At 38.5% G+C, this 25,767-nt stretch overlaps 1 protein-coding gene across 1 annotated transcript in view; it reads left to right on the plus strand.

Moving 5' to 3' along the window:
* Positions 1 to 25,767, plus strand: part of lmo1 (LIM domain only 1) — a 41,507-nt gene that overhangs the window by 13,236 nt on the left and 2,504 nt on the right. The window contains exons 2-3 of the mRNA XM_086072030.1: positions 10,500 to 10,713; positions 23,392 to 23,517. Coding sequence (XP_085928156.1) covers positions 10,500 to 10,713; positions 23,392 to 23,517 — 340 coding nt within the window. The remainder of the gene's footprint in view (positions 1 to 10,499; positions 10,714 to 23,391; positions 23,518 to 25,767) is intronic.

The raw sequence follows: 25,767 nt of genomic DNA on the forward strand, positions 1-25,767 counted from the left end.
GAAAAGGCAGTCCTGTTCCAGGCTGCTCTGCTGAGACTCCCCATGCCGCGCTTGAAGCCGGGCCAGTGTTATTGCAGCTCTAATGCGGCTGACTCATTTGGAGCGGATCAGGAGTAATTATGGTAGGAAAAGTGGCTGCAGACAGTGGGGGTCAGGACACTTGTAACATGTGAAAAGAGCAATTATTCCAGGAGACAAAACCTTCCCTTATCCCAGGCAGTGCCAGGGTCAATGCGAGGGACGGCTGGGCTCCGTTTCACCGGGGCTTATTAGCCACAGCAAGCTGCAAAGTTTGAGAGAGTGCATCTTGTTAATGAACAGTCCCCCCCCTCATACGCACAAGCCCTGTCTGCTCGCTCCCACTTACTGTGGGTGTTAATTATGTTGTAATCATAGCATGCATACAGTCCCAGAAATCACCTCACAGACCCCAGCATTCATACGGCACCATCTGGAAATGTAGCTGCGCCGTACAGTAACATAGAGGGCTCTCACAGGGTTGCGTTCACAAAAAAAATAAAAAAACACGCTAAGTATGAAATGTAATATTGACTTGGGCTCAGTGAGAAACCGCCTAATTTAATAGTGTGTGTCAGTGTGATTGCATCCGCGTGTTCACGCATTTCTGTTCTTTGACTCGGCGCTCACACGCACCCAAAACCAAGGATGGGAACGTGAATCACGCGGTGAATCAGTACTCTTTATTTGACTTATCATTGTAAACGTACTCATCAGGCTGCTTTCAAGCGCCATGTGTTTTGCAGAAGATATTATTAACAGATGTCTCGTGTTTTTGTCTTGGCAGTCGAGAAACGTGTCCATGGGCTCAATTACAGCAATGACAGAAGCCCATTGAAAGGGGCTGATTCATGCGCACAATGGCAAGACATCTGCATGAGCTCCCCATTAACGCTGGGAGCAGACACTCAGGTCCGCGGATGGATTTGATTGAGTACCGCCATAGATGTACGGTACCTTTGGCTGCAAGGACAAAAACTTAAAAGGTTCAAATTAGCCTGTGTTCCTTGGAGAATGGCAGTCACAATATTGGCACTTTGATTTTGCAATGTGTTTACTCGTCATATAAAATGGGTTGTGGGGGGGTTGTCGGGTAATCAATGTGTGGTTGACGTTTCATCTACGATTGGGTTACCAGATGTCTCGGTTTAACTGAGACGGTCTCAGTTCTGAGACACTTAGGACCCCTCCCTCATTTGAATAACATTTCGACGGATTTCATGCTGACAGCGTCTGCAGCACGAAATAAATAAATATGAGAGTGAAACGTTTTTATTTATTGATTGACATTTAATTCTATTCATATATATATATATATATATATATATATATATATATATATATATATATATATATTAGTGGTGCAACGGATCACAAAAGTCACGGTTCGGATCACGGATTTGAGCCACGGATCGGATCAGCAAAAAAAAAGATAAATAGTACTTCTTCATTTATTTAGTAAAATCGTTTTCCCCATTAAATAAAAAAATAAAATCAATTCAAAATGTCTAATATAGCCGTTTAGGATTTTGTGATTTCATTTATTTTGTAAAACGCTTTTTCGCATTAAATTAAATAAGAAATAATTCAAAATGTCTAATACAGCCGATTTAGGAACACAATTTTAAGTGCAATATGAGGCAGAAACATTCTCATTTTATACATGGTCCATGTGTAAAATAACAAGGTACTAAGGGCTTAAACTTGGGTTCCTACAATCTAAATGGCTATGATTAACATTTTTGAGTTAAATATTTTTTCTTTTTTAATGGGCAAAAGTATTTTTATAAAATAAATGAAGACAAAGTTCTATTCATCTTTTTATTTTCTTTTTTTTTAAATAATGAGAAGACCTCAAAGCGTAATTTAAGGCACATTCCCTTCCTTTAAACATGGAGAGTGAGTTACAAAGTAGCCTTGGTCCAAAATATTGAAAAAAAATTCAAGTAAGCCAGTTACCAGCTGTCAAACTCACTTAAATCTACCAGCAAGGCACCCGTAGGTTATGCTAACAGCTAGCTGCAAGCTAGCCAGTAGCCACTTACGTCTGAGACTTTTGCTGTATTATGCAATGATGGTGTAATTAATTAGCGGTTTCTTAGCGTCCTAAATTAGCGATTGAATATGAGTTCGGGATAGCGTTGAGTTGATGTTGGTCGGCGGTCGCAACTTTAATGTCAATCAAAACTACGAACGTCTAAAAGGGAAGGCAAGCTAGCCATCATGCCACGACGTAGGCCAATTTCAATGTATTAAGGCTATTTGCATTGCCATCAATGTAAACAAACTTCCTTTTGAAGTTAGCTTGAGCGTAAGCAGTGTGTTACAACGATTATATTTCAGCTTCCCTGACATGTCTGGTGTCCACTGTAAATGCGCACTTTGCTGTCCCCCCACCCATCAACCAATCCGCGGTTCGTAGGCGGTCCGAAACGTGGGGCCTGATCCGAACCGACCACGGATCAGTGCTGATGCGTTGCACCACATTTGTTTTTATTTTCATTCATATTTCTTTTTTTGTATTAAATTTTTGTTTTGTCACAACACCGAGCAAAAAAGGTTGGATAATGGTGAGTGCATTGCCTTGTTTAGCGAAAGTAATAACACAACAACTGATCACCAGATTGACTAGTGATTAACTTAATACATATATAGTATAGTAATAATACATAATATAAATAGTTCCTGGTGAGAATGCATTTTACATATTTGATTTTCAGCAAAATTGTAGTCCCGGTTTTTAATTTTGAAAAACTGGTCACCCTAATATACGTTGAGGACGGACATGTGAACGATAATGATGACAAATGCACTTTGTTTCGGCTGCATGCACCCATTTTGTAACATGCAGTTTTTAATTTGCCAAAGCATCTCCATGTCGTGCGGCTTATATTTGCTGCAGCTGCGGCGAGGAATTATTGTGGGCCCCTGGGAGAAAGCCCACCCGGGGCCAGCTTCCACCTCCTTGAAAGACCAGCACCCTCCCCTTGTGTCAGGAAGGCTAAGCGAGTCTCATCAAGATCCTTTAACTCCCCGTGAACTGGCAGAGGGCGCATCGCATCGTGGCTTTTAATTGATCAAAAATGGCCTTTAACAAAACACACAATCAGAGGCAAGTGTCCCCTCTGCTATTAAGGCTGAGTGACGTAAAGAACAGATGTTCCACTGGGATCAAGTGTGCGAGGATATTGGGAGTGTGCATCCATTTCCTTTCAATTGTACCCTGTGCACAATGAGGCGTGCAAAAAGAGAGCTGCAAATGATTGATTAGTTCATCAAAAAAAAAGCTAATTAAGCGTAAATTATTCAGCAATTACGGTGCCATTTTACTTATCAGTCCGGTCATCATTAAGATGTTAAGTATTTGCATATTTCAGCATATTAAGTGATGCTTTGTCTCCCATTAGTTGGCCATGCTACAAAAGTAATGCACATGAAATATTTTAAAATTTACACCTCAAATGCGTCAACCTAGTGACCATAATAGTGCTAATATGAAATACAAGTGATCATTATCTTTATTAGGGATGGGCGTGTACGATACCATCTTCATTTCCAGGTATCGCAACATTGGCCACTCTCTTTACGATCGGAATTAGAAATTTGAAGAATAGAACATTTATGCTGCATCAGGATATGTAGGTTGTCTGTAAATGATCTGTCATTGTTTGTGGAGAATGTTGTGAATCAAATGTACTAGTGGTATCGGTTCTTGGTATCGGCGCCTACTCAGGAGTTGAGTACTGAATAAAAGTGTTATCGCACGTTCCTCATGTTTATGTAAATTAAAACAAAATCCATATTCTAATTCAGAAATATATTTCACCAGTCGTCGTTGAAAGGGCCAACGCAGGTCTTGTCACGCATGCGCGATCATTTTACTTCTCCACTTTTCCATTGAGTGCTCCGCATTTTCTTTTAAATCCTTAAATATATCAAAAATGTTCTGTGATGAGGTGATAGCTGCAAAGTCTAAATAGGGTAAGACAGAAAATGGGATGCTATCGCCGTAATGGAAAATACATGCTCTGACAGACTGCTTGGAAAAGAAAAAGTTACAGTACATATTGTTGAAAGATATGATCTTAAAGGAAGTGGAAGGATGGGAGAAGAGAGCCATGACAGGCCTTTGCACACGCTGCTAATAGCATTTTAATTCCTTCGGAGGACGGATAAGTTGTGTCGCTCTGCTTGGACGGCGAGAATGTATCCTGTTTGAGAATGAAAAGAGATTTGGCCATGCATACGAGGTGCCAGAACATTTTCAGGACTTGTGTCACACAAAAACAAATTCAAATCCAAACTACATGTTATCCGCTTCATTGTGGGCTAGACAATCCAATGAACATACACCTGTTCACATTGCCTTGAGCATCTGATAGTTCCTTGCGGAGGATGACAAAGCCAGTCAGCAACCACCCGACTCTCCCATCCTGGCTCCGTGTGATTTTTTTTCCCCTCCTGTCGCCTCTCTTTGAAAATGTGGACGACCTGAAGATGTCTGTCATGATGGAGCTGCAAAGGATCCTGGAAGAATCCCTCGAGGAGTGCATGACGTCTGAGAAGGCTGGAAAAGAGCAAGAAAAGCTTTCGATTTAAAGTTTTAAGTCCTGGAACTTTTCTGACACACTTTCTTTTGTGACTACAATTAAGTGAAAGGTGATTTCACTTCTCCCGATCTGTTAACTGGTTGCCTGACTATTACACTGTTTTTCACCCACAAATTGAATTCTGAAGAGTAAATTTGACTGTGGTACAAAATAGACTCAGTTTTAAAGTAATAGTTACATTTGGAAGAGAGTAAAATAAAAATTTGAAAACATATATATAAAAGTTGTAAAGGTTGAGGAACGAACTCATGCCCTACTACCTGAACCTCACAGGTGCTGCTGTGTGTTAGTAGCCTATATTGCTCATGTCATCCTTATAAGCAAACAGTAGGAGGGGCAGGTGGTAGTGTGTCTCCCAAGCCGAAAGTCGAGAACTTGTTCCTCACCCCTTGAGTGACTTTTTCCCCACAATTCTTTATTTTACTCTCTTCCAAGTGTAAATAACACTCTAAAACTGAGTCTATTTGGTCCCACTTGAAATAGTCAAATTTACTCTAAATAGAGTCAAATTTACTCCACAGAATTTACTGTGCAGGAATGGTGCCAATGGGGAGGTTGTGTTCTACTCAAATTGACACCCAAGTGTGTTGAGCAGTTAGAAAATGTCTCTCGGCTTTAAGAAAGTTAAAAAAAAGAAAATGTTTTATATTTTGATAAAATATTTTTTGTCACTATTATTTGTTAAACGAGTTTGCTAAACTCTAGAGAGTATTGTCAGTTAATGTGGCTCCTTTTTCTCATAGTTTTCCGGCATTTTTAGGTTCTGTACAAATAGTCACTATTGTATTACAAGGACTTCTTTAGGCATTAATGTGCCAAGTCCAGTTTGAATATTTTACAGTGGACCTCCACATACTGGCGGTTTGGCATTTGACCTTTGTACAGATATATTTTTTAAATCCAACCTATGTTTTTTTGTGGCGGGAAAAATCATGTTTTTGCGATTTTCTGTCATGTGGCAAAAATTTATTATTTTTATTTTTTTTATTTTTTTTGTGGCAACAAAAGCAGGGGCTACTTCTTGGCTACTGATTAGTGCAAAGGGCCACCAATTTGATACATACTTTTAAAATAATAATTTGCTCAAATTACCTTTATCTTGTATTATTATTATTATACATTTTTATTTGGGCTGGACGAAAAAAAACAACAACAACAACTCAGCTTCCTTGGCTAAGTTGACCAGAACAATAAGTTATTCCTCCCTCAAAGCAGGGTGCGGGGTCATTATCCAAGTAATCAAAAGAATAATCGATAGGGTAATCAATTCTAAAAAGATTTGTTAGTGACAGCCCTAGGTATTATTAATAATGAATGGCATTTATTTATCTGAAAACACTGATCATGTTCATGATTAGGAAACACATAAATACCAATATGCAACTGTTTATTTCTATAAATCTCTTCCATTGTTCACATTTCCTAATGATCACCTACGTATACAACAACATTCCTAGAAAATCACAATGCCCCATCACTGGTGAGCTGTATTTGCTGCCTGCGAGCACCACATTGGCGACCCCTGGTCAAAAGAATGTATTGTACTGTCTGCTTAACTTAGACAACAAACAATTGCACACTAGCTTTGCATACGACACTCAATGGGAGCGTATTGCTAAAATGACAGCACCCGCATCTGATGATTCGCAAAACATCGCTGAACTTACATCTGACTGCCAGATCGTGTTGTCATTGTGTAGATCCAGTGGTTTCAGGTCATTTGACAACAAAGTGCGAAGTGTTGTTGAGCCATAACATCCTACAAAGCTGTAGACTTTACTATTGGCACTGTCCGCCCCAATCCCGCACCATCGATGTCACGCTTAGACTTTGCTATGTAGTCAAATGTTCATCGATTTCATCATCATCATCATAATTATACTGTACGTACTGTACATTACGCATCTGCAAGCTCATCTGTATCAACTGTATCATTTAGGGTGTTCGATACCAATACTAATACCGTCAAATCTTCAGTACTTACCGATACCAAGTACTGATACATTAGTATTTATGATACATAAAATTTCCCCAAAAAACAATGACAGATTTTTTTTTATGACATATACTGTATAGCCCAACTATAGCAAATGTCCTTAAAATTTAATGAAATTAATGGCAATTATATTTTTTCAATTTGCTCATGAAAGTCATTTTGCCTAGAGCACACATTAAAATAAATGTCAAAAAATCCATAAATGCCAAAATTCCATAAATGAAACAAATAATTCAGTGGCCAGAAAAAAAGTCCCCATCAAAATATGTGGTTGTAAACTTTTTGCAAATAAGTGCAAATAATTCAATTCAATACAATAGGGCTTCAAGTAATTTAGTAATAGCTACCATGTTAAGAATTCCTCAAGCTGTTTAGTCTGTGATGTTTAATTATATCTTGTTTTGAAATCCATGCTTTTAATTTGGAAGGCTGCTCTGTATTTCCTGTTTTACCTTCTCTGTTCACTACAATTATAATGTAGTATGTATAAGAGCTATAATTAGCGTCTGTGAGGGACACAGAGGAAACGAACAAGATGGGGGGTTTGGGCAGTATCGATATCCGTTGCGAGTACGGATACCATGAAACTGGCCTGGTATCGGCCCGATACGATACCTGGTATCGGTATTCACCCAACCCTAGTAATTTTAAAGGTACAGCAAAGTTTTTCAGCCCTAATTGCAAATTTTAGGTGCGCGTCAAATATTGCACATATTTTTTGGTACCAATCATGAGCAAATAGCCACCAAAGTTCACTGTATATACTGTACATTGTCTGATTTCCAAGTGGGGCATGTGCAAGACATAATGAATGTGCGACTGACTGCGAAGACTAAAGTCAGTGTTGGTGTTTTACATCGATGAGTTGAGCAGGGCTTTAACGCGAGCAGGCAAGCAGCGGAGGCAGAATCCAGTCATTCCGAGATAGGTTAATCTTTGGAAGCGTTGGCCTTTTCAAGCAGGATGTAAAACACACACGTGATATGTTTCAGGAGAATGCGGTGGTCTCAACCAATTAGGAGTAGTTCTCCGGAGGTGGATGAACGACCTTTTTGTATAATTAGTTATCTTATTTAAAGCAAAGATTTTGAATGGAATTCCTAATTAGTTGTCACGAAAGGCAAATTAAAAGAGTTTTGTGATCCCCAAGGGTCTTAAATGTTTTCTTTTTCAAAAGACTCTGAGGCATGTGCGCGCGCACGCACACACACACACAGTCATTTTCTCTCTCCTCATTATGACTGCTGTGTAGTTCTGTGGAAGTCTGTCAGAGGAGGATGGTTGGCATACCTGCAGAGAGCTTCCCTAACAAGCCATGAAATGCAGGTAGAAGAGTCTGCCCTCAGCCACTGCGGCTTGAATTTCAAGCTTTTTAGCTTCATTTGCGCCTAACATTGGTATTTATAGCAAGTTTGTGTGATCATAATGTGGCAACTTCAAGGGGTCTGTTTAGAGGACGGCTGGATGGAGGAAAGGCCGAACTCTAATTGATGGATTCCACTGCAGAGCGAAACCAATTAGCCTTTACGTTTCACATCTAATAAAGAAATGAGATGTTTTAACACCACCAGACCACATGCTTATATATAAAGCCGAGTCGCTAATAAAAAGATTTATTTCATCTCTGATACGGACGAAGGCAAACAAAAGAAAGTTCTTTGACTATTTTGAGTTGCTGGCTAAAATGCACAGAAAATATTGGTTTTATTTTATTTATCAATGGAGATTTCAGATTGGAGGTTATGTAGTGTCACTGAGTGCTTTTCAGCAACTAGCAGAAAGCTAAATTTAGACACAATTAATTTGGTGCTCATAAATGATTTGGTAAATATTCTTGCTGAATGATGTTTGAAATCCTTCATATGCGATGAAACAAACGAATAAGAGAATGAGTGAGGTTACAGAGAGTGGCCAAGTTAGGAGATGGGTAAGTAGAGATACCAGGTATCGGTATTGGCCAATACCAGTATCGCTTGTCCTCTTTTTCCGTTTTAAGATCACAAACTAGAAATTGTTAGTTTAAAATGTTCTGTCTTTGTTTGTTTGTTTCGGGAACATGTATGTACCGTATCAAAAGTACTAGAGATATCAATACTTGGTATCGGTATCGTCACTACTCAAGAGTTGAGTACTCATACTGGTATTGGTCTGAAAAGAGCGGTATTGAACATCCCTAGTTACTACACATGCATCCGCTCAAAATGTAATGCCAACAAGTTGATGTTTGTGAACAAAAATCTGGAGACTGCCGTTAGTTTTCGTTGGCTTGTGCATTTGATTGCGACGTGTTTAGCTTGGAGCCTACGAATAATTTGCCTTTCACACTATTTGTTTGGTTGAACAAATGTCAATGTAATACCACTAAGAGAACTCTTCAAAAACAAAAATTCTGTTGTGGAAGAACACACGTTGTTGACAAATTTCCTCGTTTTCCAATTAAAATGGACAAATTGAAAATCACACTTGAATTTTCCAAGGACGTTTCTTCAAGTGGCTCATCCTTGCTGTACATGTTTATGCTCTTTGTGTTTTCAAGGAAGACATCCCCTTAAGAGAGCAAAAAAAACAAAACAAAACAAAACAGTTCTTTGAAGGGCAAACATGACAAGCAGAGAGAAACAGCGCGCAAAGTGAAGCTGAGTTTACAATTGGGCATCAAGCGCAAACAGCACGTGGACAAAATCAAACACACCAGCCGCGTAATAACAAACACTAGACATTTGCTCTCCTTCACTTATCTCTCAAGCAACAACAAAAAAAAAAAAACACACACACACAACTCCATGTACCCCGTCTCGGCCTTTATAGGCGGATAGCTGTACATGCCAAATTGTGGCAGCACCCTCCTGTTCGACCCCCCCGCCCCCTCCCCCTCCTCTGGGTGTTCAATTTTTTGGGGGCGGGGGGGGGGGGAATGTGTTTTGAAAGAGAGTGGCAAGTGGCGTCCACTGTGTGTTCTTTTAGATGGATCAATAGCTCAGTGTGTGAGAGAGTGTCTTAAGAGCTGTTGTGCGCTGCTCTCAGCTGTGGCAGACCTGTTAGTGCTGCAGAGGGGAGCTGCGCGCCCCTGCCTCGGTACCAGCAGTGGCCTGAGGGGGGCTTTTAGTACAAACACAAATGTCAGCCACACATAGACTATTAGTGTTTAGTGCAGTTATTAAATGGACTTTATTTGTCCTTTAGGAGGCTAAAAGGCTCACTTAAAGGGGGCCTGCGTGACACCGGGCCAATTTGCGAGTTGGGTAACTTTGGGCTCGCTCATTGCAGACACATGAGCGCAGATAAGTGTAAAGGCTGGAGAGCTCTGCGTGTGTGTGTGTGAAGTAGAGTGAGTGTATGCTAAAAGGCACTTAGGCCATAACATATCTCGCTGGGGTCTGGTAGCAGCGTGTTTTGCGGTCAGAGGCTTTTTAAAAGGTTAATGTTAATCTATACAAAACAAAGCCCATGAGGAGCTTTTACAGCTCTGGACAGTTGAGTGAAATGGGCTTGATGAAATGGTAACTAATGCACTACATGGCCTGCTGTAAGTACCACAATAAGCAAAATAGATCGCGGATTTGATGTATTATGTATCGCGCTTCCTCGCTGCCGCAAGTGATCATGTAACGCGAGGGTTACAGCGTGTTCTTAGTGGAACGAGCAAGTGAGGGGTTTGTAGTCCAATGTGACCCGCGTGTTTATCTACTGTACATGGGAGAGTGTTTCCTTTAATGCATATGAAGCAGGTTGGCGGCGTGGCGCGCCTGCACGCGAGAGGCCTTGCTTAGACGCCCCGCGGAAGCGGCCGCCTTATCAAAAAGAGAACATGAAAAGTCACTCGGGTTCCCGCGGCCGTAAATCACGCCTGGCTGTTTGTCTCCTTATCACTCCAGGTGTGCCGATGCTCTCCGTCCAGCCCAAAGGGAAACAGAAGGGGTGCGCTGGCTGCAATCGCAAGATTAAAGACCGCTACCTACTCAAGGCCCTGGACAAATACTGGCATGAGGACTGTCTGAAATGTGCCTGCTGCGACTGCCGCCTTGGGGAGGTGGGCTCCACCCTCTATACGAAAGCCAACCTCATCCTGTGTCGTCGGGACTACCTGAGGCAAGAAAGACACACAATCACTTCACCGCAGTCGCCGCAAACACGAAAGGCAGCATTACGACGCAGTACACGTGACGTGAAAGCATCACAAATGTTTTATTTGCACAGGCTCCATTCGTTCATTCCTTTTGAACGTTTATATATATATATATATATATATATATATATATATATATTGTGGAATCCATCCAGACCAAAACAACACTCAGCAGAGTAGTTAAAATGCGAAACTGACTTTTAATACTTGAAGCTACTTCTGAACTTCTTTGACAATAGTATTCCATCTCCTGTGAAACACATTACCTTTTTAGAAAAGCAATAACAACAACAAGTTCAAAAACAATTTCTCAAACAATAGGATGTTTTTCAAATTCTGACATTTGTCTTGCCTTTTTCTAAAGTAATCACTCAGAAAAGATCAAGGTCAAAGCCAAACAAAAATCCCAGCAAATTAGTTTCACTTCACAATGTCACAACCTGCCATGGATTTCTTGTGTTTTAGTCTGTAGCACATTTTTCTTGACCACACTTTCACGGTGACATTGTTTTTAAATAAAAAACAACAACATTCAAACCATTTTATTTTGGCTGTTTTGAAGCTTATAACAGACTTTGTGAAATGTTGCTATTAGGGTCTAAATGTGTATGCCTGATAAGTGTTGGTTGTCACACCCGAAACAACAACAGTGAAGGATTACGACTCTTTCATTTAAGTATAGTAAGTAAGTATAATGCTCCCCCCACCCCCCAAAAAAAGGGTACATTTTCTACAGCACTACTGTGTCTTACTTAACATTAAAGAACCCGTCAAAAGTTTGGAAAACACATGCTTATGCTATTGAATGTGATGGTGTAACATCACCAACTAGTGGCCTGATATATACATTACATTGTTGTCATTCGTTCTTTATTCTTCTGTGTATGCGACATTTTTAAAGACCAAAGCAAAAGATAACATTTATTAACCAGGTTGTTGTTTTTGTAAACACACTTCCCGGTAAGTAAAATGGGGGGCAATTGTGCATTGATACTCTCTGGTGCCCCCCAGAGTTGTGTGTAAATTACTTATAATTAGTGTGTTTTCCTACAATATTTAACTATATTCATAATTTTGTATGTACCTGTGGCTAAAAAGCAAAGCGCGGAGAGTCTCTGTCACAGAAATGCTCGCCTAACTTGCACCTGAAAAATACAGAAGCAATCTGGGGTCACCATGGCAATAACAGACTCGTCAATCCTCCTTATTAAAAGCAAGTAGTAGTACTGTACACCATCAAAATGTTTTCAAGAAAGATTTATTTTTTTAGGTAAGATTCATACATTACTCTTGTAAGCAAAAAAAAGCGGCCATCCAGAACATTCCTTCTTTAGCTGACATGATCGCAGCAAACAGATGACTACTCAAATTAATGTTTGCTGTCTTGGTAACCATTGTCCCGCTTCTTTTGTTTGTTGTTGTTTTTTCTGTTTACATGAACGAGTGTGCGACGAATGTCACGTCAAGTGATCTGAGAGAAACCTCAAGGTGGCCTTGTTGCTTCACCATGTCTTTGTCTCACCCACAACATACACACACACGTGCGCACACACACAGGCTTCAGATGCCCCTACCATCTGCTAGTTAAATTAAACATGACCATTTCCTGAGCGTTAAGTCACATTCCCAATGAGATCGGACCACTTATCCGAGAGGGAATCCCCCAGAGGCTGACTTAGAGATGCCGGTGCCCTTGCTACCTGCCCCCTCCTTCTAAAAAACCCCCTCTGCTGCACTCTCCTCCCCCTTTCACCAATTCCCCTTCTGCCCACTTGTCTGTCCAATCCCTCATTGATACCCTCAGCCTACTTACTACAGGTTTTAATTGGTTCGTTATTCTGATTTAGAGCAACATGCTCCAACTGCGCACGTCATTTCAAATCACCACTAATATTCAAAGTTAAGAGAACCTTCGTCAACTCTTTCCACCTACCGATAGTGAATATAAAAAAAAGTCAGTGTGAAGGTAAATTAATAACAATTTTAATCAGATTAATCACATCTTAGAATTTGGATTAATCACTTAATTAAAAAAAGGCTTTCTATCAATATTTTTTGCCCACCAATTTAAAGCGCACCTGTTATGTGTTAATTCTTTCAACATTTAATGTTATGAGCACGACACTGCACACTCTCATCCTCCTCTTTTTCTACTCAATGAGTTAACGTTGTTTTGCAAAAGCTAAATATATATGCATGAGCTGAATGGCCAACGGAGACGTCAAACAGGAAACAGAACTTCCAAATTAAAAGCATCGATTTCAAAATAAGATATTTAAACATCACACACAAAACAGCTTGAAGAATACTTAACACTCAGTATATATATGCCCTAACGTTTTTAGTCTAGAATTGGGGGATTTAATAACATTAATAACATTAAATAAAGTAGGAGTATGAACATTATGTGGCTGTAAATAAAGTAATAGTACGAGGAACACATTATTTTTTTTAATAGAGTGTGTGGAAAACAAAATTAGGGGACAAAAAGTGACTTGTTTTTTTAAACAAATTAAACTAAACAAGTGCATGCGTTAACATATTATTTTATAACATTAATTATTTCATAGACTAGAATTTGTTTTTACATTGTCAATAAACAGCACATTATGTGCAAAAATCTCCTGCATGCTTAATATGTACTTAAATATATTTCAACATTTAGAGACACCGATTGAAATTAATTTATTATGAAACTAACTATTTGGCATAATCTTTGGATACCCTGAAGTATACACACCCCACCCCCCCCCCCACCACCATATTTTTACTTACCCTGTTTTTTGTGTGTTTTTTTATTTATTCAGTTGCGTTGAACAGGTTATAGGTCACTTTAAGTGGAAAAGTTTTTAAATGATTTATCTTGTTCTCATTTTTTTTGGGGGGGGGAAACATTTCGACAGGGGTGTGTAGACTTTTTCCAACCACGGTAGCTCACTCCAAGACCCTGGTGACATTCTGCTTACATCTCAGCTTTTCTCCTGACCCGCAAAGAGCCCACAGCCCACTCCAGAGCCGCTTAGTGATGTTACGTTAAGACCATTACCATCCATCAGATCCCACCCTCAGTTAATGCTTTTAAGATGCAGTGAGAGCTCCACTAAGACCCCCGTGTTGCCCCCAGAAGGGACCGATGGTGCATATGAGGTAATAATAAATGTGAAAATGAACAAGTGACGGCAAAAATTATGAAGCGCAGAGTTTCACGTGTAAAAATATATCGGCTGATAGGACAGCGTGAGTGCCTCGCTGGCACAGCGGAGGAAAAGTGAAATGCTTTTGCGCACATTAGACGGGCGAGATGTTGAGGTCAGAGATGGGGCGTAAAATGGAGACCAACGAATAAAATCAAGAATTCTTAATAGCAAATTATGGATTTTTGAAAAGAAAGTGGATTTCATGCTCCCGTATTGGTCAGAAGTGCCTGCTCTTCAGAATGAAACAACGCTTAATGGCCAGAGCAGCTTGACTAACTGCTATTAAAAACCTTGCCTTGTGTGTAATGTTGATGTCATCCGTCTCCATCCCCTCTTTCTCTTTGCTTCCTCTTGTGTGAACTAAGATGAAGGCGTCCCTCACCTGCAGTAATGAAGCTAAATCTGTGCACTGAATTAGCCTTCTGCACTACATTAAAAACAAGCGGGTGGATCAAACACACGTTGGTTATTTCCCGGAGTTTGGAACCCTGCCATGCTCCCATTAATTATTATAGGAGCTCCATCTGTGATTGTCCTTCAGTGGCATTAGCAGCTTATTGAATGCACTCACGCATTCCTGAATCTTCAACACACATCTGTGCCGCTGTCCCCCACTGCCCTCCAAATGATTGCACTACAAAAAGTTCACAAATACAAAACCTTTTTTTTTAGACCCCACTGTTATCACAAAAGGATAATAACATATTAATTAGGTGTTTCATTTATGTCAAGGGCTCCGTATCATATGTCTCCACCAGAGGCTTGACAATCTAGTTGTGATTTGATCATCTGCACTGAATTAATTTAATCTCCTGTTTCATATATAAGAGAGGACATAATAGTCATCCACTTATCAAACTGGCAGCATAATTAACTGAAAGAGGAAAATGTTTCCAAGATAACGAACATTACAATTTATCCACAAACTGGTGATGATGATGATGATGATGATGATGATGATGATGATGATGATGATGATGATGATGATGATGATGATGATGATGATAGCTCAATCTGGGAGTGTCAGTCTTTTCAAATCTGTCATGTCCTGATGGGAGTCGAGCAGAAAGTACCTGAAAGCGATATTTGGGTCAAAATACAAAAGTACAGTGGTGCCTTGACATACGAGTTTAATTTGTTCCGCGGCCACACTTGTAACTTATAACACTCGCATTTCACATCACCTTTGTCTATTAATCCATTCCAGCTGTTATAATATGTATTTTAATGATGACAAATAGCACACAGTAATCCTCTGTTATACAAAAGCAGTGTACAATGGACACCCGGTATTCGCGGGGATATGAACCCGGAATAGTGAAAATCTGCGTATAATTGACTGCTGTTATAAATGCATTGAAAATATATTTTTTTCTTGTTTTTTAAAAAATTATTGAAAAATGTAAATTAATTGCTAATAAATGTTTTCCATGAAAAACGGAGGTTGGCTGCACAAAAAAATATTTTGTTTTTAAATATTATTGTTTTACATCCGAAAGCGCTTGTTACCTTTAAGCTAAAATGGAAGAAAACCGTTGTGCTCACATATGCTCACATGCCCCCAAAAAACAACAACAACAACAACAAATTGGTCAGACGTGTAAAGATTTCAAAAACGTGTAAGTCAAGTCACAATTGGCACCACTGTACCTGTGGTAGAAGTTATTCACCTTGTAGAATATTACATGACCTTTCACATAAATTTTTTTTTTAATCACATTAAATGTTTTAAAGCATTGGAAGTAAAAGTATTTTTAAAAATGTGAGTAGTTAAATGTTAATGTTGGATGATGATTACTGTATTTATTTTAATTTTATGTAGCTTACTTCAGTAAAGCTAAAGCATAAAAGCGTTAGCCAACATTAGCGTGTTGGCAAATGAGCAAAATTTGCTATATCACGTTAGCCAGGCCATCATATTAACTGTAGGCGTCTAAAGATTTTTGCAGTATGCACATAAATGTGTCACTTCATTTCAGTAAAGAGAATACAAACAGACAAACAGCGCTAATATGTCCACCAACAAATAAGAACTGACTTAAGGCACACACCTGCACTTTAAAAATGAACTCCGGAACTGCTAGCACTTTCACTGTCCTCTTGATTTACACAATAAAACCTGATAGAAATGAACAAACCATGCCTCATCATCATGCATCCAGGCCAGGCAGGCCTATTCACTACGTCAATAGTTTCTTGTGCTTTTGTGTCATAGAACAAATATGATAACAGCAACAACATTTTACTGAGGAAATCTAGTCGAGGAAAAGTCAAATTTGTCATAAAGATTGCACTTTAAATAATGTACAGTACAGTAATGAACCCTGATGGTTAAGTATGTACAACAGTTGCTGCGATCTGTGTGTTTTTGTTTTGCTTTTTAATCTGGCAAAATATGTTTATACCAAGAGGTCTCAAAGAGCTGAGCGAAGAGGTAACAAAAAATCAAGTGCTGCAGTCCAGTCTTAAAAGAAGGTAATGCGCGGAGACATTGTGAGAGCTGAAAGCTTTTGACGTTGGCAAAGTAGCGCACTGAAGAAACATAAGGCGGCACTCCTTTCACTAAAGACTCATTGAAGTTTGACAATAAAAGAGGAGGGAGAGCAGACGTACTCTGATTTCTTACTGCTGCCCAACATCAGCACACAAGTTCAAGTCTACTGGCACCACACGAGAGGACTTTACAGTTGATTGCTAGCCCATTATTTGAGGCTCCCAACTTGAAAACCAACTTCACTCTGCCGGGTTTTCTGGCGCAATGAAGAAAAAATGAAGCCTTTTATCTGACCACCTACTTGTAGACGAAAGGCCTGACCTTTAACCCCAGTGTCATTCCTCACATGTACTCGTAAGTGACACGATCTGGGATTTTTTTGTTCTATTAATGAGCTAATTACAATTACATAAAAAACACTTGTTTCATTTAAGCACAAAAGTGATGACTTATATAGAACGTGATATTGTTACGTTAAGTTGTACAGTATTATCATTCATAACAGTAGCACTGTAGCGAATAGAGAGGTCAGGGGTCATGTACCATTGGTCACAAATCATCCTGCGGACATACCACAACAGCATTAGGTACACCTGCACAATCATGATAATACTCAGTTTTGAAATATATAACGTCTTCATTTAAAATTTTAAATTACTATCAAAATGGTTAATAGTTTGCAATGATGTGTAACTGGAGTGCATTATATTCAGTGGTGTTTCTATATTAAATTAATGATATCAAAATACATAAGAGATCACACATTGCAGCAGGTGAGTGCACAATCAGTGACAAAATGAAGGAAGCAATTTCATTGTCACATCTGGTCATATAAACTAATCCCAGAAGTGTGTAGTTTTAATGAGCTTTTTATGCTTCAAACCTCAATATAGTCCAGATGATTGATTGACTAATTCAGGTGACCTGGGATGTAATTAGATGTATTTTACATGGCATCCTGCACATTAGATAGAATTAGTAGCATCCCTCCGGAGAACGCTGATGCATTCAATCCATATAAGAAGAGGGATATGTGCTAGTTCACTCTTACTTAAGGACACAAACACTAACATATTTATATTTACATTTTTTTTTAAATACTAATTTCTCTAAAACTCACCATATTGAATAATATTAAAATGCAGCAAAACCAAGGGAGAGGTTTTATTCCTAAAAACTATATTTCACATTTTTATAAGCCACTGCGCTTAAATAAGAAAATTGTAAAGTGTACTGAAATAATGCTTTAACTCAAATATATTGCACGTTAATTAAAAAAAAAAAAGTTAAAACAGTAATTTAGCCCAGCTACAAGCTTCATTCTAATACGTTTGTATTTCAATGTATTTTTGTATTTCATGTTTTAAATGTTGTAAATGTTATTTGTATTTCATCCAGTCACTCTTTACTTACTTTGAGAAAACACCATCTAAGAGAACCTAATCATTCGTGGTGCTTCTTATAGAAATGCACCATGGAAGACGATCACCTTTGACCTCATTAGACAGCCTACATTGTTCGCCAAAACAATCAGGTTGCAATATGATATACACTATGTTAATAATAAAATAAAATAAATTGTAATTAAAAAAATTACAAATATATATATAAAAAAATGATATACACTATTTTAAAATTTGAAGAAAGACCATATTTGACCAAGATGAGATGTTACTGTTGTATCCAAATAAATGCAATGCCGATCATAAACTCTAAACCATTGGAATGATTCTGTACTATATATATTAAAAAATAAAAAATAAAAAGGAATGATTCTATAGTATACGATGCAAGTACATTGTGTGAATTCTCGTTCTGACAAGCTAAATCCTCATTTGTCATCCATGGATTTTTAATCAAAGTAATATCCATGCATTCATAAGACAAAGATTTGTTCATTTAGCCACTTTAAAGATCAATTCTTATTTATTGTCAATGTGTGTCTCTGCTAACATCCACACCTTGGAGCTTTACGTTCGACAGGCTGTTGTGCAATGTTGTTACTGTGTACTGCAGTTTCCCATCAGGCGCCACTCCAGAGAGCACTAGTGTGGTTTTTCGCTTCAACTGTAGTAGCTTTTTAGCTTCACCCGAATGTAAATGTGTTTGAATGTATCTCTCCAGCTCTTATCTCCTCTTAGCAGGAAAAAAAAAAAAGAAGCCCAATTGGGCCGTGAACCTCTGCTGATGTTATAACCCGGACTCATCATTTACTGGCGGAAATACTGCACACACGGTCACATCAGCACAATTTCATATATTTTGCTTGCCAATTTGTTGGTGGAGAGAGAACAAAATGGGCAGAATATTTGCCTGCGTGTAGCAAATAAAATTGAATGCCTTATCAACTTAGCGGGAATGAAGTAGATCCTTCATCATTTAGAATCAGACGGGTTATTTATTCGAGGGACAAGCCGTGCTTATGCGCTGAACCATCACTGAACTTGGTTGTATAGTTCACTGAATACCTGTTTAAATCAAGTTACTTATACTGCATGTTTTGATCCCCTGAAGTGTGCGTAGTTTACTCATCATGAGAAGTCTTAGCATTATGATATTATCAAACTGTGTTTACCAGGCAATCTAACCAATTGGGGTTATTTGAGAGCATTGAGGAAGCTAATCAGTTGTCTGGAAAATAATGACCAACCCCAGTAATTCTAACCCCAAAAATATAGCATATTCATGGTAAATACAACATTTACACCATGTTTACAGAGGTTTGTTTTTGGACGTTGTTAATGTCTGATCTTATGACAATAGATAAGCAATTTGAAAAATAGATAGAAAATACTTTTCTAAGCATTCATGCAAGATTATACTAAACTTGATTAAGACTCCCGACACTCTTCAGATGTTTACTTTGATTAAAACGCACTTTAAAAGTATTTGTTATTAGTATTAGTAATGTAAAAGGTATTTCTTATACCGGTACTTAATTTGAGATGTAAGCGCTAGATGGTGGCAGAAAACTCGACTCACTTTACAACAAGCAGCAGCAGCTTGGCAGATAGTAAAAAAATTAATTAAAAAATAAAATGTTTCAAGCTGTTTATTGCCGCTATCAGCGAGAGTTGACTGCTAAATTAAACATAAAACAAGGTGAATTGCATATTGCAGACTTAAAACAACAATACAAAAATGCTGGGCTAAGAAATAGTGTTAATAGTCGTAGTGTTATAACCCATTAAGCAACAATAGTTGCCTATATTCTTTATCCTTTGCGAAAAACAACTAATATTCCTTTTATTGCAGATTACTGAGGCAGTCTTAAAACTCTTCTTTGTTCGTCTATATATCTACATTATATTGCCTGCTGGTGGCCGAGGTGCACCAGATGAAAGGATTAATGGCATTTTCATTCATTTCAGTGGTGAAAGATGATGTAAGATTACTTCAAACTACATTTTAGTGTAAAACTAACACATACAACAAAAGACAATTAAATATGGTACATTCAAAACACCAAAATGTTCAATCAAACTATATATTAACAAAAGTCTGTGAGCTTAAAACCAACGTACAATGTAAAACACCAGAAACGTGTAACAGAAATTAGCATGAATGCCAAGGTAATTATTAACCTTCAAACAACTACTCCTTCAACATACGCGGAGCAGCATCACATACAACAAAAGAGAACTAAATGTGGTACATTGAAAACACCAAAACCAAACAATATAACATTATTCATGGTCTCTCGGCTTTGTAGGGGACCTTATCTGCTGCTGCTTCTCTTAATTTGGATAGAGCTCCATGTTGCCCAGCATGTTGCCGCACAACGTGGTATTCAACTAAAGGGCTGTACACTGTACTTGTAATTGAGTCTTCATACATCTACAATAGTGTGTCCAAAATGTGAAAGCAGGAAGTGGAAAAAAAAAAAACTTCCTGACTCTCCTGCGGATGTGGCAAACATTTGACTGTAACACCAAGTTGTTGTCACAGTATTTCTGCTTTACACTGTATGAATCCCTCTGTGGGAACATAACAGCCTTTCTCTCTTGTTTCTTCCCTGCAACTCCACTGGGCCAGTGGCCTCTAATTAGAAGCAGGGCTGCTGGATGGATGTTTTCTCTAACAAGGTGGTAGCAGCTGAACGAGAGCAACATAGACAAGGAAAAACATTAGCACCGTGACTCCTCAATCTGGGCCCTACACATTTAGGGAGAAGTATTTGACTTTTAATATTGCCTCCTGAAAAACTATAAAGCAGTCTTTTTTCCCTATAGATTATATAAATCTATCAGTACTTGTAAAAATGCACAAGTTATGTGTAAAATATGTGTGGCCTTATTTCTTTGTGGACATAAAATAATCCATATCTGGCTTTGCACATGATTACAAGTAATTTATCAAGGAAATAGGTCTTGGTTCACTCATATACTTTAATTATGGGAATGGTTGAGGCCAATGGACTGAATTGGAAGACCAATCTCAACAGGTAGAAATGAACAGAACAATCCTTCATTTCAAATAGGCACAAAAAAACAAAACAAAAAAAGAGCAGCAACAGCACGAGCAGCATGAACAACACTAAAGTAAGGAAGGTGGGGCAAAAAAAGTCACATAGATGAAGCCCAACGGGGCACGTTTGGAGCTTATTGCCGAACATAGTAAAGGCAAGGTTGTGGTTACTGCAGTGGACATTTTTAGCCGTCAATCGAATCCAAAAGTTTTCAGCCATTGACATATTAATTCAAGTATGTTTTTCAATGGGAAGGTATGGAAGTGGGTCTCACCCGGCTCGTCTGTGAAAGAAATGTAATTAATAACAGATCCCTGTCGATGTCGGCGTTGCATTGATTTTGAGATTACAGTGTGAATCCTGACTTTAGGCACCTCACTCTCGAGCACAGTATGTATATGTTTAGTATAAACAGTATGTGTCACGATTAGTACTTGAAAAGCCAGTTCCTGATGTGTATGAGGAAAAAAAAAAAGCCACTGACATACAACTCGAGCTATGCAGTGAGTCGTCGCTCACGCTGCATTTCTTAGTTATATATCTGCAACTAAATTATTTTGACATCAAAAGCGCATTCTCTTGTTGTGTTTTATAGTTTGAGTTAGGTGTTTCTTTTTGATAGGTGCTTATACTGTCACCATGCATGGTATTCTGATGGCCTTGAAACATCGGTAAAAACATGCTGTGGTTTTATCATGTGTTGGCAAAAAGGTGGAGCCAAATGCAGAGAAGAAGAGAATATTGAAAAAAAAAATTTTTTTGAAGGGTATTTATATAGAAAAAATAACAAGGTATATGGAATTATCACAATACTCAATTCAACAAAGTCTTAATAAGCCAGATTTAAGTGGAGAAGCTCAAAAACACAACGAGTTGGTTAACATGACTTTAGGAACAACAAACTGATGAAGACTGAAATAAGCCTAGAAACTAGTGCTGCGTTCGAGGATGGTTAGAAGTCGGATTTATCAGAGTTGTTTTTTTCCCAGTTCCAACCTGAAAGTGTTTGAGGCGAAAGTAAACATCCAAAATGGCGGATAGTGATCAATTGTTTTATTTTGGTCCTCAAAACCCATTTTGACCGCAATTTTGCCTCATTTATTGTTTTTATCTAATTTCAGGGAGATACTGTCATGTACATTGTGTTATGTGGAGTTATGTCGAATATTTATGAATGAAGAAAGCTATCTCGTTTTAAACTCGAGTAAATTATGTTTTACCATTCACGGTCTGTGTTTTCAAAGGGGTTGCCATTGTAAAGTGATGTCACATTGTAGTCCGTCGGTGAACGGGTACATTTTTTTTCCGACTTTGCAAGTGGGATTTCCGAGTTCAAGGGGGCGTTCCCGTACACGCTTAGATTAGATAACGAGGGACACTTGGACAAAACACATGCGCTGGTGGGAGCTGATTGGCTGACACAAGGGACGGCTGGAAAGGAAAAATCTAATAACTAGACATGACGTGAAAAAGGGACTCGGAATGCAAAATATGAGCAAAACTAAATGTAATCAAAGTCAACAAAAACTGATTGTGAATGTTTCCAAATGCTGCTTTGAAAATGGCTAGCAGTAAATGAATTAATTTATCCAGAGAAAAGAAATGCAACTAAAAATCGAATTCTGAAAATGTCACTTTAATGTCTTGTTTACATTGTCTGCAAAATGCATTAATAACAACATGAAGACACAAATATGAATAAAATTACAATTTCAGCAAATAACAAGCAATAAAAATACACTGAGATTTTTTTTAATTCATTGTTTTTGCAAAAACAAAGCAATACATACAGCAACTAGGACATTTAAGGGGGAAAGAGTGTTAATAAAAATAAAAACATAATTTGGAGGTCATGTATGAAAAAGAGACATTACGTTCAGTCACGTGTAAAGAAGATAGTGAAAGCAACATTCTTGAAGTCAGTCATATAAACACTGTAATCACAATCTACTCTTCTTTTAGAAAAAAAAGAAAACATGCTTATAGTTTAAAAAGGTGAGAAAAGGGTGTCCATTCATGTGTATAAAAAAATAATATTTTGAACTTGCAGCTTCATTATAGAACAAAGACATTTTGCACAAAACCCAGCCGCCTTCGCTTGCAGATAGACACATTAGTTCATTTTCATTTGGGAGAAGAAAAACAATTTGAGCAGCCCAAATGATTTACCTCAGACTTGTTTTTGTTGTTTTTGCATTGTGCAAGGGATATACAGTATGCATTGAAGGCGATTACAGCCATGTGATCATTTTAATTAGATCATTAGGCGAGAATTAAGATCCATGTTTGTTTCTCTCATTAACTCCAACACCGAGCGGGCGCCAGGAAAGATTTGTGGATTTCATGCAGCATATTGCCATTCTGTCCCATTTCCCAAGTTTTCCTTTTTCATGCTCGCTGTCAGTATATTTTCTCTGCTCTCATATTGCATCAAGGTAAAGGCAAGGTGGGTTAATCTGTGTGTGTGCTCTCTGTCTTGCAGGCTCTTTGGTACTACGGGAAACTGCGCAGCCTGCAGTAAACTGATCCCAGCCTTTGAGATGGTGATGAGAGCCAGAGATAATGTTTACCATTTGGACTGTTTTGCCTGTCAGCTTTGTAACCAGAGGTAAGCAGTAGACACCACAAAAAAAAAACGGAGCGTTAAGACAGCCGATAGCTTTTAAACATCAGACGTAGCAGAAATCGCTTCGCTCTTCCTGTGCAATACAGTTGACTGTCTGGTTTGATTAGTGCGGGCCACACTCGCACAAGCCAGAGTGAAAGTCTCTTGTAAAAATAAAGGTTACTGCATTGTGTCTGTAATGGTCCGCTAATTATTTTTCGTGTCACACTCTGGCAGCAGTTTGCGGCTGGATCTGTAAATCTAATTGCAAGGGCGCAGCAACATTAGCTCTTAACAGGCGCTGGCTGCATGGGCACAGGTGTGAAAGGCTCTTTTCTTAGTTATGAAACAAGCATCAAATTGGGGTGAACACAAAGCCGCTACAAAGAATATGACATATCCAAATACTGCTTTTCCCCATTAGAATACTGTTGGTAATGGCGCCAGTCTGGGAGCAGAATGTCCTTTGCATGCTTGTCAGGGGTGCTGTGACCCTGTTCTCCTGCACAGCACAAGCCCATTAACCTTGCACGGGCCACATTCAGTTACCATAGTGAACACCTGCTGCAAGGGAATTATGACCGTACTCTCTCTCCTCTCACTTGGCAGGCACGCTGTCACCTGGCACAGTAATGACCGTTTTAACAGCATGGCACGTAGCGAAAGCCAAGCTATGTTCTGCTATAGCGTTGCTCCCCTTGACACCTTGAAGTCGATTGCGCTGTCACATAAACAGAAACAATGAGATACGAGTGACATGGCTTGCGGGTTTTTCATGATACGAGAAGTCATGCAGATGATTTTTTTTTTGTTTGCTTTGACTTGCAAGCACAAACATGAGATAGGCCTATGAGCGCTGTATGCTAGCAGGTGACTCGACAAGCAGCGCTTTGGCAGGTAGTGAACAGTTCTTCAAAAAGAGGCTTCAAAGTGGCCACTCTCTGCTGAAATACGGTCAAACTATTCATAAAACAACAACAAAAAAACTCATAGCCTCAGTTAGCTTAATGCTAACATACTATAGGAAACACAATAGGCATGCGGACTAACAATTAGCTACAGTATGTAGCAGCATTGTTGAGATACGAGTTACATGGCCTCCGTGTTTTTCAAGATACAAGAAGTCATTCAGTAATTCATGCGTTGACTTGCAAGCGCAAACATGAGATATAAGCGCTGTATGCTACCAGGTGACCCGACTCGCTAGTCGCTTCACAACAAGCAGCCGTTTGGCAGATAGTGAACAGTTCTTCAAAAATAGGCTTCAAAGCTGCCACTCTGAGCTGAAGGTCTCGGTCATACTAAACATATAAAACAAAGAAAACAACCTGATATCCTCCACTAGCTTAATGCTAACATACAATAGGAAACACAATAGGCATGCAGACTAACAATTAGCTACTGTATGTAGCAGTATTGTTACAATTTAATTATGTATAGCTGAATACAAACACAACTACATAATAACTACAGTGATATTGTTCTATCTTCTGTGAAGAATGACTCGGATTACTGCCTTATAGTCACTGATGGTGTAGTGTAACATTGGTCTGCCTTCAGGTTCAGTTCCCCACACAGTGACGATTAAAAGTTGTGGCAACACAACTAACTTTGTGAAACATCTGAGCTTAAACCACAGCATATAATATGTGGGCATTTATGATTGAGGCAGAGTTGAGGTTAGAAGAGAAGAGAACAGTGAAGGTCCTTTGGTGGTCGGCACGAGGGGGTTGGATGTTGGAGTTATTCAAATTAGGAACTACATAAATAAATTTGTGCTTCAATAAACAACTGATTCATTATGGATAAAAAGCATTTAAATGTGTCATTAAATTATAAAAGGCAATTACAATAAAACAGCCGTGGCGAATTTAGAAGAATACATATTACAAAAGAGGGATGAAAAATAACATGTTATCCAGAAAATATATCTATTATTTGTAATCAGTCTAATTAGCTCTCATTGTTTAAGGAATATTTTCAAAAGTAGATGTTGACAAACGTGACATTTACTTAATTAAATATTGATTGGCAATTTCAATTTGTATTATAAAACAGCAACTGTCTGACCGCTACCTCAATATGCTTTGAGTTTCAAATAGATAAAACAATTCATCTGACGTGCTGTTTTGGTTGGCATTGCCGATACCATCTTGAATTTGACTCGGTAGTAGAGCAGATAAGAAATAAGAATTGGAAACATCTTTAGTTGAAACTCAAAGCACACTAACACATTAACTTTATTTTTTATTT

The sequence above is a fragment of the Leptonotus elevatus genome, chromosome 3, assembly GCF_054856555.1.
Source record: "Leptonotus elevatus isolate MCC_2025b chromosome 3, RoL_Lele_1.0, whole genome shotgun sequence".
Lineage (NCBI taxonomy): Eukaryota > Metazoa > Chordata > Actinopteri > Syngnathiformes > Syngnathidae > Leptonotus > Leptonotus elevatus.